Source organism: Pleuronectes platessa, chromosome 22, assembly GCF_947347685.1.
Source record: "Pleuronectes platessa chromosome 22, fPlePla1.1, whole genome shotgun sequence".
NCBI lineage: Eukaryota > Metazoa > Chordata > Actinopteri > Pleuronectiformes > Pleuronectidae > Pleuronectes > Pleuronectes platessa.
In genome coordinates, this window is record NC_070647.1 from 18,477,464 (window position 1) to 18,495,698 (window position 18,235).

Genomic DNA, 18,235 nt, shown 5'->3' on the forward strand with positions numbered 1-18,235 from the left:
TGATCTTACTCTTAGGCCACTATCTTGATAACAAGCCCAAAATTCTTTTTCTGCACATTAGTAACGTTTTTAGTTTTGGACATAACAGTTGTTTATAGAAACTATAAATGCTCTAGTACACACGTCATCACAGACGCATCAAATAAATAAACTGCTCCAGTCAGAAATGTCACAGAAGCTTAAATACTCTATTTCCTTTTCTAGCAACGTCTGGTAAATGTCCCACTCAATAACTTCTATTAATCATGATGAGTTAGAAGCTTCATCGCCTGTAGTTCAGTGATCTTATCAAACCCTAACCCCTCAACACAAATTAAATTTAAAATGAGATCTTATTGATTAGTGATTATTACTTATGAGTACTTTAAAACTTGTAGGTGGAAAGGCTCTCTAGGAGCAAGGATGGGCCGAGAATCGCCAGAACATTATTGAAATGTGTAAAACAATGGCCCGAAGTTTTGAAGGAAAGTTGACTTTTCAAACTCTGCAGTGCATAAGATCATAAAAGATTTAAGGAAACTTGAGGCATTTCAGTGCATAAAGAGAGAGGAATGGAGTCCAAGCTGACTTCCTGAACTCTTCATGTGCTGGTGCCGTCCTCACTGGACCACGAGAGACAATATGTTGCATTCTGAAAACACGACAACAGAGATCGTGTGCTGTTACACACCTGAAGACATATGGCCCCTGAAACTCTTCAGTTCCTCAACGTCTTTAAAGGGTTGTGAAAAGGAACAGCAACTTTACAAAGTGCTGAATACTTTACAGTGAAACGTTTTTGGGAGAACTATATATCAAAATTTAGATATGTTTATTTTGAAAAAACAATACAAGTCATGAGATCAAACATCAAATAATGGGTTTGTGTTTTTATTGTAACAAAGGTCAAAGATCATCACGTACAGTACCAACTTTGTCTGATTTCGGTTTGTATATTAATTTATCATTAAGATGTAAAAGAGCTTTGACCATGTTGTGGTTGATCATTTATATATGTAGTGTGTTTTTAATTCTCTTCCTGATAGAGTGTTTCTTGTTGTCATTACTATTTGTGATTATGTATATTTGTGTGCAGCTGAACACTCTGATGTTTGGACAGTTGAACATCTGTCACCTCTGGAAGCTGCAGTCTGTGATTCTGTGTCACATGATTCACGTTCATATCAACTCTAACGCAGATGTTATAGTGACTTTAAATATTAAACCCTGTGATAGTGATGAGTCACACACTGTCAGGAAGTGACTCGGGTTGTGACTCCAGCATCAGAGTGTGTTTGCAGGCACCAGGATAATCTGCGTTTCATGAACAAAGAGCCCGAATAGTCGAAGGTTTTCAGGTCGAGTCTCGGGACGAACTCCTCCTCTCGACCTCCGACAGGTTTTTATGTGAATCTGAAGTTTTATAAACGTTTCTGAGAGAAAACACAGAGGAAAGTCCGCGAGCAGCGCGTCACCCGGCGGCCGACGGAGCCGCTTCGGACGCTTCCTGGAGGAAACACGGTCTCGTCTTCATGTTCCGACTGTTTCCAGACGAAGAGGAACTCCTGCGCTTCCGGTTCGACTCCTTCTCACGCGTTGTTGTTTCCAGCAAAAGAGAATTTGAGACGTTTGTTGTTGAGAAGAAAACACAGGTGCGCGTGCACGTTGAGTCTCCACGGTTCTCATGCTGTGTTTAAGTTCCGCCTCTCAGGAATCTGCATCAGAACCGAACTCCCGCTGATTCACGTCACGATGGCAGAAGAAGTCGCTCCAGCTGCAGCCTCCGCACCGGCCAAGGCCCCGAGGAAGAAGAGCCCCAACCCCGCGAAGGGGCCCGGGGCCGGGGAGCTCATCAAGGCAGCGGTCGCCGGCTGCAAGGGCAAGAAGGGAATCTCCTTCATCGCCGTGAAGAAGCAGATGGCCGCGGCCGGGTACGATGTGGATCACAACGGGCACAACGTGAAACGCGCCCTGGGGAGGATGCTGACAGACGGGGTCCTGGTTCAGCTCACAGGAAACGGAGCGTCCGGATCATTCAGGATGAACAAGACCGTCGAGAAAGCCCCGAAGGCGGCGAAGAAACCCGCCAGGAAGCCGGCCCCCAAAGCCAGGAAGCCCGCGACCCCGAAGAAGAGCCCGACCCCGAAGAAGGCCTCGGTCAAGACGCTGAAAGGGGGCCGGAAGTCCCCCAAGCCCGCAGCCAAGAAGGTGAAGAAGGTGCAGAAAGCTACGGCTGCAAAGAAAGTGACCAAGAAGGTGGAGGTCCAGAGCCCGAAGAAGGTGGAGGCCAAGAAGCCAGTTGCAGCCAAGAAGGTTGTGAAGAAGGCGGTGAAGGCCCCGAGCACAAAGGTCCAGACGGTCGGAACCAGGAGAACAGCCCGGAAGTAGAAGTAGAAGAAGTGGATGTAAACAAAAGGCTCTTTTCAGAGCCACCACCCGGTGCAGAGCCAATGTCCTCAGATAGAGTCACGTGCTCCAGCAGCAGAGACATGGGTCTCATCAAACTGGATCTAGTTACTGAACTTTATTAGCAAACTATATCTAGTTATTAAACTTAATATCAAACTATATCTACTTACTGAACTTTACTATCAAACTATATCTAGTTACTGAACTTTATCTAGCATTATAAAGTTCACACGTTTTATCAGTCAAAATATCTTAGTGACACTTACATATTTTATGTATTTACCTGTGAAGTCAGAAGTTCACACTCATCTTCAAGAACAGATTCAAAAACTTTCATCAAACTTTATTTATCTTAAACTTATGATCATGATTAAGACTCACGTTTTGTTAAGACCTAATCTGAACATATACTGCTAAATCATAATGTAGAAGTTATAGTTCTATTTTTAACTGTTTCTACTGAATGTGTCTTTATATATATGGTAAATGGTTTTGTATTTATAAATCTCTTTTCTAGTCTTGATGACTCAAAGCTCTTTGCAGTTTTACATTCACACATTCACAAACACATTCGTACACAGCATCTATTCGCAGCACTTAATTATTCTATGGGGGGGTGGGGGGCATTCGGGGTTCAGCATCTTGCCCAAGGACACTTCGGCATGCAGATGGGTCAGTCTAGGGATCGGACTGCCGACCTTCAGGTTGGAGGACGACCACTCTACGCCACGTAATCTAGAAATTAGTACATAAAGCATTGAGTACTCAAAAGGCACTTCTGGCAAGAATGAGTGTTATAATGTGGGATATGCATTCAAGTGTGTATTTACAGAAGTCAGTATTCAAGATTGAAAAACAACAATTACTATATAATATAACACCTCAATATTAACAGCTATATACCACTTCAGATTGTACAGAACATTTCCTTTACTCATTCTCATATTCGTACAGACGAAAAGTCTCCAAATATGTAAATAAATGCACAGTTGATTCAGATAAGGTACACAACGCTGAAGTGTAAAAAAAGTTGTGTCCATTATAAATTATTAAATATATATTTAATAATGGATGATCGACCGATATGTCCGAAAACAAAGTAAGGAAACGTTAATATTTGCAGACCTCAATTATTTTGGACTTGTGGTCAAGATACAGACCAAAGAGAAAGATGAAGGTTGAAAGTTATAACTTCCCATTGAGGAGCAGGTGGAACAGTTCACATCTCATATCTATATTTCACAAAATTAATTAAACAATGAACGATACCAGAGGAAATGGAAGGTTTATGAGGAATCAGACACGTTTACCTTTAATGGTTTGCATCTAAACCTGCAGGTCACATGTTTCAGTAACACACCCCCCCCACAGATCTTCTCTGTAGTGACTGCATGTAAACACCGACCTGACATCTGGGTCATGAGGTTTGTGTTTATATACTGGAGTGATTAATGCTTGAGAGCAGCGGGACTTTGACTCTTCAGTGCGGGTGGGTGGCTCTTAAAAGAGCCGTTGTGTGGTGAGCGGAGTGCGGGCAGGTTACGCTCTCTCCCCGCGGATGCGCCGGGCCAGCTGGATGTCTTTGGGCATGATGGTGACCCTCTTGGCGTGGATGGCGCACAGGTTGGTGTCCTCGAACAGGCCGACCAGGTAAGCCTCGCTGGCCTCCTGCAGAGCCATGACGGCGGAGCTTTGGAAGCGCAGGTCGGTCTTGAAGTCCTGAGCGATCTCCCGGACCAGGCGCTGGAAGGGCAGCTTGCGGATCAGCAGCTCGGTGGACTTCTGGTAGCGGCGGATCTCTCTGAGAGCCACGGTCCCGGGCCGGTAGCGGTGAGGCTTCTTCACTCCGCCGGTGGCCGGGGCGCTCTTCCGGGCGGCCTTGGTGGCCAGCTGCTTCCTGGGAGCCTTTCCTCCGGTGGACTTACGGGCGGTCTGCTTGGTTCGAGCCATGACGACAGAGAAGTGAACATGTGGAGGAAGTGGCGGAGCTCAGCTTATGTAGCCGGAGCCGGGCCGCTGCTGGCGCTGATTGGTCCAAAGAGAGGCACGTGACAGGAGTCACTTCCGCTGAGAGCACATAGGACGTTTGTTATTGTTCAGTGCAGAAGATTAAAAACAAGAAGATAATTTGCTACTATATTAAAATAAATATAAAACATTTACTCATTCTTAGAACTTATTAAATATAATTAGAACATATTATCTTTCATCATTGACTCACTGTCGATATTTCCCAGATGTGTTATTTGATTTTGTTGTGTTCTATGGGCAATGTGCAATCCTGGTGTGATGGTTTGAATATTGGTGAGTTATTGGCTCTGTGAACTAGAGGCCCTCTTCTGTTATTTCATTGTTTAATATCGCTTGCAGTGATAATCCACTGGTGCAGTCACACCAGTGTTATGATTAAATAGTGCTGTGCTCGTTTCTACGTATAATAATTTAGCTTTGTTAAATTGGTTCTTGAGCATTTAACTCTTTGTATTCTTTTATATATATCCAGTACAGTCTAGTTCTCCACACTCTGAACATCATCCTGTGATGTTTGATCAGACTTTTTTAATAATTTCTCCGACTCAAATCAATTCTCTGTTTCTTGAATCATCAGCCTCCCGTCCTGTTCATTCTGGATACATGTGGTGACCCATTGGCATTCAATTGTCACCCCAAACACTCATTTGACAACTTCTGAATTCACAAGATGACAGAAAGATTGTGATTTATTAAATTGCATGTGTTCACAACAGATACCAGTAATGGATGAAATGAACAAGTTCAATGTGAATGGATGGAAACTCAGACGAGTAGTTTCTATAATAACATTCAATCAGCTAAATAATGAGTGATTAAAACAGCTAAACATTTAATAAATAACTGTCAGTTCATCTTAATCATTAAACTTACGAGCCTCTAGATTCAGGTTCTTTGATTTCATAGTTATTTAACTTGTATATAAACTTTTTAAACAAAGAGTCGTTGGTTCATTCTCAGCTGACGTCAACAAAAAGAGCCAGTTTTTAAAATCTGCTCAGAACCAGGAAAACAAACAGCTTGTTATCATAACTGAAGAATTATGAAACAGCAGCAGTGAGAAGAACATTTATAATTATAATGAGGTTGTGTTTGGTTTAATAACTAGTGAAACGCGACCTGACTTTGAACATGGAGGTTATGAATCCTTCTTAGGTTTCTGTGGATGAGATGTGAGGAGGAGCATCACATGCAAATGAGGCTGTGCGGTTCCCCCTACGTCATCAGCTCCATGTTCAGCGTCACTCTGAGTTTCTACCTGTGAGAATCATCGAGTGGTGAATACACATGAATCAAAACATGAAATCATATACTAGAGGAAACTGGTCTAAAATATAAATATGCTCAATGGTTTGCTGCTTTTCAAAATTCACTGCTTCTATAGATTAAATTATAAACTAATTCATTTGATGTTTAGATTCAAGTGAAGTTCTCTAAAGCTTCATTCACCTGGAAACACACGAGGAACATGTATCTAAAGTTCTGGGTCATTTTAATGTGAACATGGAAGCATCAGGACCGTTTGTCTCCAGGCAGCCGGTGGGTGGCTCTTAAAAGAGCCGTTGGGTGGAAGCGGGTCTCCGCAGTTCACTTGGAGCTGGTGTACTTGGTCACGGCTTTGGTGCCCTCGGACACGGCGTGCTTGGCCAGCTCCCCGGGCAGCAGCAGGCGGACGGCGGTCTGGATCTCCCGGGAGGTGATGGTGGAGCGCTTGTTGTAGTGAGCCAGGCGGGAGGCCTCCCCGGCGATGCGCTCGAAGATGTCGCTCACGAAGGAGTTCATGATGCCCATGGCCTTGGAGGAGATGCCGGTGTCGGGGTGCACCTGCTTCAGCACCTTGTACACGTAGATGGCGTAGCTCTCCTTCCTGGACTTCCTCCTCTTCTTGCCGGTCTTACCGGGGGCCTTCGCCACCGCCTTCTTGGAGCCCTTCTTGGGCGCTGGCGCCTTCGTTGGTTCAGGCATCGTGTCTGTGGATCAGATGAGATGTGAGGGGGAGGAGCGGCGGAGCGGATTTAAACACATCACATGCAAACGAGGCTGTGCGGTTCCCCCTCCGTCATCAGCTCCATGTTCAGCGTCACTCTGAGTTTCTACAATTACTGACTGATGTCATTTGTCATTCAGAGCTAAACTGTATATGTATATATATAATCCAGGTAAAATATAAATGTATATATACATTCATATATATTTTATTCAAACGCATAATTTATCACTTCATTTCTATTTACTTTTTCAGAAGGTAGAATCTCTTTCATTTGAAATAATAAGAATTAAACTGAGGTTAAACACATCTGAAGACATGTGTTGAATATAAATATAATAAAAAGTGTTCATTTTTTGAGGTAATTCCTGATATGAAATCACACAGTGATTCATGTAAAACTATGTAAACTGTGAAACATATTACGCACCACGTTTATCACATTAGTCTTTTATTATCAGTCAAATACAGTTTGGTGCAAAACAAACAGTAAAATATACAGAATGAGAAATTATTGAGTTATGAAGCATGAGGTCACGTCTACTCGATGGTTAATATGAGACTGAATCTAAATCTTACTCTGGTTCCACAGTGGATCAGTTTTCACAACAAGGTAGATAGATGGATACTTTATTAATCCCGTGGGAAATTAAAATCACAAATTGAATTTTCATACCAAGAATATAGAATTCTATGTTAAAATCCCCCAGTTCCTGGAGCTTCAGTGTGAATGAGTAGTTCTCTAGTCAGCGTCTAAATCCTTCGACTCATGTTTACATTTTGAAGTTGGAATTATTTTGTTTACAGAATGAAGCATTAATCTAATTTCATATTGAGTGAACATCTGTGACAGTTGTGGAACCTGTGAGAATCATCGAGTGGTGAATACACATGAATCAAAACATGAAATCATATACTAGAGGAAACTGGTCTAAGATATAAATATGCTCAATGGTTTGCTGCTTTTCAAAATTCACTGCTTCTATAGATTAAATTATAAGCTAATTCATTTGATGTTTAGATTCAAGTGAACTTCTCTAAAGCTTCATTCACCTGGAAACACACGAGGAACATGTATCTAAAGTTCTGGGTCATTTTAATGTGAACATGGAAGCATCAGGACCGTTTGTCTCCAGGCAGCCGGTGGGTGGCTCTTAAAAGAGCCGTTGGGTGGAAGCGGGTCTCCGCAGTTCACTTGGAGCTGGTGTACTTGGTCACGGCCTTGGTGCCCTCGGACACGGCGTGCTTGGCCAGCTCCCCGGGCAGCAGCAGGCGGACGGCGGTCTGGATCTCCCGGGAGGTGATGGTGGAGCGCTTGTTGTAGTGAGCCAGGCGAGAGGCCTCCCCGGCGATGCGCTCGAAGATGTCGCTCACGAAGGAGTTCATGATGCCCATAGCCTTGGAGGAGATGCCGGTGTCGGGGTGCACCTGCTTCAGCACCTTGTACACGTAGATGGCGTAGCTCTCCTTCCTGGACTTCCTCCTCTTCTTGCCGGTCTTACCGGGGGCCTTCGCCACCGCCTTCTTGGAGCCCTTCTTGGGCGCTGAAGCCTTCGCTGGTTCCGGCATCGTGTCTGTGGATCAGATGAGATGTGAGGGGGAGGCGCGGCGGAGCTTCTTTATCCACATCACATGCAAACGAGGCTGTGCGGTTCCCCCTCCGTTCAGCGCCACTCTGCGGCCTATTTCAGAACTTATTGGATACCTATACAAACAATAAAGTGAAAAATAAAAATTGTGCTTTTATGTACAATATGTACATATTTAACATAATCACCAGTTATTCAATAAAGTGGACATGAGATAATAAAGACAAATAATAATTAATTGTTGAACCTGTTTTGTGTTGTGAGAAGTTTCCACATTGAAACATCAGGTCTCCATGAAACATAAGAAGTGAAAGATAATTGTATTAATATGGGAAAAACTGTGTCTCATTTACTTTTTGTTAAATAGTAAATAGTCCAATATATAAAGTATTATATTAGATTTTATGAATTTAATGACTTTACTATGACCGCTTTTGATTTAATTCTATTTGAACCTTTTGCCCATTTTTACACAGTAGGATGTTTTTCAGCAGGAACAAACATTGTTTTGTGTTCAATGACAAAAAACACTCTATTCTACAATCAGCTTTTATCATGATCAGAAATAGAAGTGGTATTAATACATGATATTGTTTCTGTGCTGCATTTACTGAAGATGGAATTGAAGTGAATGTTGACGTCAAAGCAAGTTTTCTAAATAAGTTTTATTGATAAAACTGTGAGTAAGATGATCAGGTTTTTTATTTGATCTTCATTGTTAATCAGAATTTGTGTTTTTAGCGGTCTGATAGAAATGCAAGTCACTGGCTCCCCCCAGTGGCCCCACAATGAATTACAAGCGCTCTCCCCAGTCAAACACACAGTTGAGTTTGTTTCAGTTTATTTCGTAAGTCTTCTGCATATATTATCAACATTTTAACAAACAGGATTCTTTTTTGTTAAAAACACAACGTAACATTGACGGGATGAGGTTTAACATGTGATACACTTCAACCACCTTTACACAGAGAACGTCAGAAAAAAATTTGGCTTATTCAGACCAATTTGGCAGCGTTTGTTTTGGGGACGGTGGAAGGTGGAAGGTGGTGCTGGACGGAGGCAGCGCCACCCACAGGCAGCAGAGTCCACGGACTCCACACAGAAGGGACGCTGCCTCCACTACTGTTGGCAGAACACATCATCATGGGGCGGAGTTCAGTCAAAACCATGCAATACAAAAAGAAGATCTACCATAAAAAAGAAACCAAACACTTGTATGTTTTCCTACTAACACTTGCTTTTCAAGCAACTTGTTAAAATGCTGTAACAGGTGGATTCAGTGGAGACGGACTTGTGGACCAGTTTGTGCCTTCGAGGGTTTTTCATCGTTTCTGTTTCAGTTGCAGAAAAAAGAAAAACTTCAGAAGAGATTTCTTTCATTTGTGAGAACTGTGAAGACTCTGGTGTCCAGAAGACACAGAACGTTTCTCCTGACATGTTTTACAAACCTTCAACCAAACTCAAACTGATATGTTCCTGTTGCGTCTGGATCCTTTTCTCCCAGGTGGTTTCTCTTGATAATAAAGTTATCAAATTAATGATTTGTTCCACTGTCACACATCAAGGTTTTTAAGTCCACACACTTGTTAAAGTTGTTTTCACCTTTGTTTAGACGAATGAATAAAGATTCATTCTGAAAAACGGGTGAAAATAAAACCACTGAACTGAAAACACGACAGAAAAGTTTGGTTTTGTGAAAGTGACGATTCCCTGAAAGGCTCAAACTGAGGCAAGTGAATCACTGATGCATGAAATCAATACGCCTGAAGAATGATTACGTGTGTGTGTGTGTGTGTGTGTGTGTGTGTGTGAGGTATATGGAGGATGCTGATAGGACGTCAGGGATAAGGCTGGATATCTCCCATCTACACATTACATGGATTAGCAGCTTCAAGGATTCACAGAACACGATTCACAACGACAGGAAAAAGGGTTGAAACAATAAAACTGGAGTTACTGTAAATTCTCAAATAGACACACTATTTTATCTGATCATTTTTATTTTATGTAACACAAATAAGGTGTAACCTCGACAATCCAGGAACCGGTTCCACATCCAGTTCATGGTAATTTATTCCCTGGGATTCACTGGTAGATCGAGCAGTGACCAGTCTGAGACGTGTGGACCACGTGAACGTCCCTGAACAGAACCGAGCAGTTTGAAACTACTTCAGAAAACAAGGCACAAATCTAACGAACATTTAGTTTCTCACTTCCTCAAAAACATTTGGATGAAAAAACAGGTTTGATTGAAGAAAAATAAAGATTTTAAATGCTAATTTCTATGAATCCAGAAATTACACATGTCCCTGCTAGAAACAAAAAAAAGATGCAGTAAATAAATATATCAATGTGTTTAAAAATTAAATAAATACTGTAATCTGGGTTCATGTCATTGAGCGTGAGATATGTCGAGGCTAGCTACCAGTTTAGTTTGGGTTGGAAACAGTCACAGCTCGTAAAACCTTTAAAGAATAAAAAAAATATATAAAAAATCTAATATTTTTTTCATCCAAAAGGTTTGAAGAGGATTCTGGAAATACCTGCAGCTGTGGAAGTCTCTTTTACTGATTGTCTACGTTTTTTAAAGGTTGTATTTAGAATATCTGGGGGTTTGTTTTTGGACTTTGGGTTTTGGACTTTGGGACTTTTGGTTTTTGGACTTTGGGTTTTGGGACTTTGGGACTTTTGGTTGTGGGACTCTTTGGGTTTTTGGACTTTGGGTTTAGGACTTTGGGTTTTGGGACTTTGGGTTTTGGGACTTTGGGTTTTGGGACTTTGGCTTTTTGGACTTTGGGTTTAGGACTTTGGGTTTTTGGACTTTGGGTTTTGGGACTTTGGGTTTTTGGACTTTGGGTTTTGGGACTTTGGGTTTTGGGACTTTGGGTTTTTGGACTTTGGGTTTTGGGACTTTGGGTTTTGGGACCTCGGGTTTTTGGACCTTGGCTTTTTGGACTTTGGGTTTTGGGGTTTTGGGACTTTGGGTTTTGGGTTTTGGGACCTAGGGTTTTTGGACTTTGGGTTTTGGGACTTGTTGACTTGTTTTCCCGGTGACACATGAGGTTTAGAACAAACTGGAACCCGGTGTTAGATCTAGCAGAGCAGGCTGTGAACCCAGCAGATGAAATAGTGGAACCTTCTTGCTCACGATTATTTTTAAATCTGTTAACCTTGTGTGGGACATTTTAATGACACCTGATCATTGCTTGTCTTTCATTTGAGAATTTACAGTATTTCACCTCCCACTCGCTCATCCTCTCCGACGTGCACACACTCATGTCACTTAGAGTTGCTCGACTGATATGTAGGAGGAAGTACAAAATAACAGCAAAGAGAACAGGCCACACAAAGGTAGAGAATACTAACGACTTCAGGTTCAAGCCCCTGAAGGTAACAGTAGAAACCAGAAACGCTCGAGAAGTCCCACAGCCGAGCCGAGCCGACGAGCGGAGGCCCAGAATGCATCTGGCTGCTCGGCCCCTGGGGGGGGGGGGGGGGTTCTGAGATAGGCTATGGCTTTGGCCCTGGTCCGAGCAGGAGGGAATGTGGTTGAGGAAAACTTAACTTGAACAAATCGTCTTTTGTCAACAACCAAACGTCTTCATTCCCTTCACGTATTTTTTTCTTCTCTCCCCTCGTCTGACTTATCGTTTTAGAAAAATAGAAATCAGGAAAACATCGTTACAAAAATAAACCAAAAAGTTTGTCCAAAGTCTACATCCACATGACCACTCCACATAAATATCCACTGATATTGCACAGCAAGGGATTTCTTCTGATATGAAGTAAATCACTGACACTATTTGTAGAAAAAAGAACATTTGAGGACATTAACATAATGGAACGTTTTATGTCCTGGTTTGATTTGTGTTTTTCTCCAGAGAGACAGAGCAGCGCCCCCTGGCCCTCGGACATCAGGCAGATTGATCCTCTGTCCTCACCAAGGAAAACCAACACAAGATGCAAGAAAAGAAAAAGCTTCAGAAGTATCACTGGTGAATTTTGGTTGAAGGCACAAAGTTCCAAAAGTGGGTGTTCCACGCTGCAGCAGCCGTGGGTTCGATTCCGGGGAGACGGGTCCTGTGGTGAAGTGTCCTGATGGTCGGAGGCCAGGGTTCCACTCTGTGGAGACACAAGAGACAACAGCATGAGGACGAGACCTGGAAGTCACCGGCACAGTTTGAAGATGCTAATATATTACATGTGGAAATATGTACTTTCAGATATCGTTCGTTTATAGATCTTTTATTATCATCGAGCATCTTTGCACATTTTATTAAATTGTGAAGTTTTTCTGGCCTCGACAATCAGCTCCTGTTCAGGTTCGATCACCAATTAGATGGAGAGGTTCTGGTGACCCCCCCCCCCGTCTCTAACATCTTCCTGGAAGTTAATCCTGCAGCAGCGGCAGATGGAGCTGGGAGCCTCCACAGCTCCTGTAGTTATGAATGATTGCACGGTCTTAGGCATTAAGTTGGATCAGTGTAATCCACTGCAGCATATGCAGCAGCAGCTCGCTGGGACAAATCCAGCAGGAAGGAGAACTTTCCCTTCTTCACCTCCTCGCCCGGCGCTCTCCAAGGAGCTCACATGACACCAGGAGGTGAGAGAGCGTGTGACTCCTTCATCACGACACCACACACACCTTCCTCTTTATTTACTCAGGTTTATTCTTAACAACATATCAAACAGGTCGAGTGTCGTCAGCAGCAGGTTTTTGAATCAGGACACGGGAGGATTTTAGGATTTCAACCTGGAGGAGGAGAAACGGGTGAAGTTACCTGAGCAGGTGAACCAGACCCGAGCTGCTTCTCATCACTGAGCCCTCAGGGGACAGAGAACCAGAGGATACAAAGAGATTAAGCTCTCGTAGCTTTTAAGCCTTTTAGTCTGAAAGAAATGTTCATTTGAATGAACTGTGTGAACTCATCGTCCCGCTGGGAACACGCTAAGCTAACGAGTGCGCTGGCTCGTTATCTCCCACAACTTTATTTACCTCTTCAATAAATATAAATAATTGTTATTAAATCAAATAAAACGCAGCAGAATATTAACCAATTGTCCTGTGATTGAAACTGAGGAGAGAAGGTTGAAGTGTCTCTGAATTGAATTGTGAAGAATTACTCAAATGTGGGGAAAAGGGAAAATCAAAGCACAGATCAAATATTCTTGTTTCTATCACGTCCCACAGATCAAACCAGTTTCATCTCCCAGTGGACAGCGACTCAGATCCTGGACTGGTTTCGTTTCTGTTTCTCTCTCTCTCTCTCTCTCTCTCTCTCTCTCTCTCTCTCTCTCTCTCTCTCTCTCTCTCTCTCTCTCTCTCTCTCTCTCTCTCTCTCTCTCTCTCTCTCTCTCTCTCTCTCTCTCTCTCTCTCTCTCTCTCTCTCTCTCCGGGTCACATGTGGATTTCTTGTATATTCTCAGATGATATTAACTTGAAACTTGACATCGTGCTTCACTTCTGCTCAAACTAAAGCCACTGGAGAGGACGTGTGAGTGAGACTGGGGCCAGTGGATTCTCTGCAGATCGACTGGGAGAAGCTGCAGCACAGAGACTGGATCATCGTGTGGATTTGATCAAACAAGTATTTAAACCCATGTCTTCGACCCTCGAGATCACAGAGACCTTCTCCTGCCGGGGGTTCGATGCCCGACAGGTTCTCTGTGGTTGTTTGTACGTCGGCTCTGAACAGAATGTGAAACAAACATCCTGGTTTTCCTACGATGAACTAACACGACCCCGACTGAGGGTTTCTCTCTGTTACTAGAGGAATAATATTCATGTATAAGTTCTAGGGTATTAACTCGTAATGGAGCATTAATGTTGTTGTTCTTTTAGGTCAGTAATCTGAGCTGCTGGTTGAAGCACTTTATCAACACTCCACCAGGTGGCGCTGCAGGACTTCTCCTCTGAGTGAAGGAGCTCTGACACTTTGCTCTTGTTCAGTTTTGTTCTGGAAACGACTTCACATCAAGAAGTGAGTTCCTGAAGCAGCTCGTGTCTCTGCAGGTGTCGGTTCACAAGGAGACGAGTGGGATTCTGGTTCTACTGGTTCTACTGGTTCCACTGGTTCCACTGGTTCTTCTGGAGCATGAAACTGTCGTACGATGCAGATTCAATCTCTTCTCTGTTCGTTTGAATTGTTTATTGGAAACTACACAATGAGAATATCTGCATAGAGAAAAGTGTGTGTGTGTGTGTGTGTGTGTGTGTGTGTGTGTGTGTGTGTGTGTGTGTGTGTGTGTGTGTGTGTTAGATCTGATGATTCATTGTGAAACATCACGCTAACCTTCAGGCTGTTTTTTCAAAGAGTGGAAGATTATTTTTATTAAATTATTTTTTTCTTTGGTTTCTCGTAGAATAAGGCTTTATTTGTGGTTGCCATGGTTACTATGACCTTGACCTTCGACCTTTCGAGGGTATTTTATTTAAATCTTTAGATTAAACGTCCGTTGAAGTTCAACATATCAGTTTTTATACTTTGAGATATGAATTACTGTCGAGCTTTTATTAAACATGAGGAGACGGCAGCACAGTAAGAAGTCGAGGAGGTGAAAACAGTAAACAAGAGGCAACCAGGATATTATTATACAAACAACAACAACAACGTCTATTTAAAAATGAACTTTAAAAAATGTGATTTGAGAAAAGGTATTAACTATAATTATAGAGAATAATGAAACAGTTCCCTCCAGATGTTGAATATGATTTGCTTTAGGAACAGTAGAATGTGAGAGAACCTGAACCTCCTGATGAGGAGGAGCAGGAGGAGCAGGAGGAGGAGGAGGAGGAGGAGGAGGAGCAGGAGGAGGAGGAGGTGCAGCTGTGGGATGTGTTTTTCACCAGGACCCTCTCTGACCTCGGGCTGTGATGATGGCGGCGGATCACGTAGCGCTGAGCATTATCTACTTAATGACAGACACTGCAAATCCTGCAGCAGGTTCCAGTCGCTGCTGCAGACGACTTAGCCTGAGCCAAAGTGTTTCTGTGACACAGACACGAGTTGGAAAAAGCATCGGTTCACATGTCAGACCTCAGCGAGGAGCAGGAATAACACACGCCTCAAATCTGGAGGCAGAAATTGACCGAATCCAAATGTGTTCTCACACCAAACCCACATAATCCCTGGGTCGGCCGCTTCCTGCAGAGACGGGAATTATGGGAAATGTGAGGGTGGCAGCACTTGAGTGGAGTCCAGCTGTCACAGAGACATGTTGGACTGAACTTCATATCCTCACTTCCTCCCAAACACCTTCAATCACAAGCGTCGGTCGAAATGAGCATAAAGAATAAAACATAAATCCCCAAAAACACTCAAACCACAGACGTCATGAGAACCACACGTATCTGAACCAAACCAATCTGCTCAATGAACTGATTCACAGGCTGAACGTCGACCTGCAGTTTGTGCTGGAGGAGAAATGACAGAATCATAAAAACCAAAGGGATTAATCCTGTGAACTCGATTTCATCTGTGGAGATGTTCACTCTGAACCTTTCAGGAGAAAGTCCAAACAAACAGGGGAAGTAAAGCTATAAACTGAGGTTCATACTAAACAGATTAAAAACAAGGGAAATGTATAAACACAATCCTTCAAAATAAAAGTCTCCACTTAATCCGGAGGAATTTCAAAATGTCCTGTTCATGATTTAAAGCAACAAACTACATGAAACTAAATGTTCAGACGAAGCTTGAGCTTCATGTGAATCAAGTTTAAAGACCAAAGTGTTGAGCTTTAGATTAACGAGCGTTCGTCTCGACTTCACACCCTCGTCCTGCTGAGAGCAAAGTGCTCAGGAGACGAGACGTCCTCCTGCAGAGACGCTCAGGAGACAGAGTTTGTCCAGCACCGGAGACGGAGTGGCACAGACTCTGCAGCGGTTTCAGTGTTACATCACCAGAATGAGCCGAGCACAGAGTCCTGCCTCTGAGTGACTGGGAGCGAGGTTAGATAACAGGACAACACGCGAGTGAAAGCACCACGGAGACAACGCTCTGTATCTCTATAGATCCAGAACCCGAACCCTATATCATCTTTCAAATTAAAGTACTAATTAATACTTTAACGACAGAGTTTCAGCCTCTTTGAGCTTCTGGTTTGTTTTGGCGTCGGCTCCACATCGGTTCCTCTCGTGGGCCTGACTCTCTCTGGACCGGCTCCACAGCCGCCGGCCTCGGGCTCCATCGGGAGCCGCGTGGTTATCGGCGGGCGACAGAGGAAATTCAATCAAGCGAGGCCCGCTGTGATTGGCAGCTGGGAGCATGTGACCTCCCGGGCCTGCGGCTGTGATGCTGTGACACCAACGGCAGCTCTGCTCTGATTACTACAAACACCCCCCCCCCCCCAACACACACACACACACACACACACACATTGTGTCTATTTGCATCCTTGGTTGGACATGGTGAATATTATGAGTAATTAAATCTGTGTGTTCATGCAGGGCTGATGTGGCACATGCAGCCGAACGTGCCGCTGAGACATCAGGAGGAGAACGAGTTGCATGACGCAGTCGAGCCTCCTCGTCTGTGAATAAACAAACAGGATTTTCCCTCTTTAGGTCCTAAAAATAGCTGCTGAATTCAGGAGGGGGTGTTACCGCCCATCCCCTCAGCCGAGGGTCCAGCCTCATGAACCACAGGGAATCGAACACCGGGAGAATTCACCAGTTCATGACACGCTGCTCGGCACGAGAGAGACGACGCTTCCTGTCTCCGGATCTTTGACAGAGATCAGGACCGACCGTGAAAAGATCCGCCTCAGTTTGACCTTTGGTCGAAGCAAATTCGTTTCGCCGCCGCGACAAACGCCGAACGCCCGTTTGTCCCCGGACACCAGATCTGTGTGGACGTGGGCGCCTGGCGGGGGGGTCACCCGGGCCCCGGGGGCCCCGTCAGGCTGTCACGGCTCCGAAAGGCTCCGGCCTCACGTCGCAGCTCGGACCTGGTTCCGTCTGAGGAACCTGCTGCCTGGTTGAGAACCGGTTCTCTATCTGTTCTCCTGGTTCTCATGAATCTCCTGGTTCTGTCTGCTGAGCTGAAGCTAAACGTCCCAGTCACGTGTTCTATGGAACCATCAAAACCAGCAAACGTGTCTCATAGAAGTGGACGTGTCAGGTGTCATTTAGATTAAAGTTTGTTCTGAAACAGTAGAAATCAGAACTTCAGAACAGATCCTGTGTCTTCTCATGAGAACAGATCCTGAATCAGCGTGTGAGAATCAGCGAGTCCTTCCTCTTCCTCACTCTGCTGTGACCTCAACATGGAAACACTTTCATTCTGTTTCTCTCTGGTTCCTCTTCTTGTTTCCATCCTGCTGCAGTGAAGAGGAAAGTCTCTCAGGTCTCAGATCTGTTTGAATAAACCCACATGCACCTCCGTGCCCCCGGCCCTGTCTTCTCTGCTCCTCTCTCTCCTGCCCACGTATTGTTTAACAGCTCAATCTGACCTCTGATCAGTCAGACAGACGCTCTGCAGCTCGATGCCTGGCCCGGCTGCCCGACGTGTTTCTGCACACGCTGACCTTTATGTTCTCGCTGCTGCTCGGACCAATCAGCCGGCTGCGTTATGTAAACACGCCACGTTCACACGGAGCTCTGAAGACTCCACGTGAGCGTGATGCTCACTGGTCACTTCACTACAGGAAACAGATTCCATCACTTCTCAGATCTACCGTCAAATGCCATTCATTCATTCATTCATTCATTCATTCATCACATTTTGATATAAGTCAAAAACCTTTATTAGATTATATTAAAGATGTAAACAGATGTTCAATCTTTGCCTCTGAATTGTTTCAGTGAACAGAAATATCTCTCATAAATGATTCTGTGATTAAAACTCATCTTTCATTAACCAATCAAATATGATGTAAAATATACAGTTTCAAAAGTAACTATGGAATATATATATATATATATATATATATATATATATATATATATATAAATGAAATTTGTACTTGACCTAATAAAACGATTTATGATTTAAACTAGTTTGTGAGTGACTCAGACTCCAGAGGCCGAACGCTGTCTCTGGACCAACAAAAGCTTCTGTAGCAGCGCTGACGTGTGATTGGCTGCTGGCAGCGGCACCCTGAGGTGTCCTCATCCTCGTCTTCCTCCTCTTCATCATGTTCACATCCACTAGGTGCCGTGTTGCCCGTGGCAGAGCTGCAGAGCTGCACTCAGAGCAGATGATGCAGAAGATGGCAGCGGCCGCTCATGTGGAAACGT

At 43.8% G+C, this 18,235-nt stretch overlaps 4 protein-coding genes across 4 annotated transcripts; 1 reads left to right on the forward strand and 3 right to left on the reverse strand.

Annotated features, from left to right (window-relative positions):
• The first annotated feature begins 1,581 nt into the window (after positions 1 to 1,581).
• On the forward strand, positions 1,582 to 2,914 carry LOC128429115 (histone H1). The gene has a single exon (XM_053415407.1). The coding sequence runs from the start codon at positions 1,732 to 1,734 to the stop codon at positions 2,365 to 2,367; it is 636 nt and encodes a 211-aa protein (XP_053271382.1). The 5' UTR covers positions 1,582 to 1,731; the 3' UTR covers positions 2,368 to 2,914.
• A 1,013-nt stretch (positions 2,915 to 3,927) lies between these two features.
• LOC128429118 (histone H3) lies at positions 3,928 to 4,338 on the reverse strand. Its single transcript, XM_053415409.1, has one exon. It carries the CDS (start codon positions 4,336 to 4,338, stop codon positions 3,928 to 3,930), a length of 411 nt encoding a protein of 136 aa, XP_053271384.1.
• A 752-nt stretch (positions 4,339 to 5,090) lies between these two features.
• LOC128429121 (histone H2B 1.2-like) lies at positions 5,091 to 6,395 on the reverse strand. The gene has a single exon (XM_053415412.1). The coding sequence runs from the start codon at positions 6,382 to 6,384 to the stop codon at positions 6,007 to 6,009; it is 378 nt and encodes a 125-aa protein (XP_053271387.1). The 5' UTR covers positions 6,385 to 6,395; the 3' UTR covers positions 5,091 to 6,006.
• Positions 6,396 to 6,840: 445 nt separating this feature from the next.
• On the reverse strand, positions 6,841 to 7,983 carry LOC128429120 (histone H2B 1.2). Its single transcript, XM_053415411.1, has one exon. The coding sequence runs from the start codon at positions 7,973 to 7,975 to the stop codon at positions 7,598 to 7,600; it is 378 nt and encodes a 125-aa protein (XP_053271386.1). The 5' UTR covers positions 7,976 to 7,983; the 3' UTR covers positions 6,841 to 7,597.
• Between the last annotated feature and the right edge of the window lie 10,252 nt (positions 7,984 to 18,235).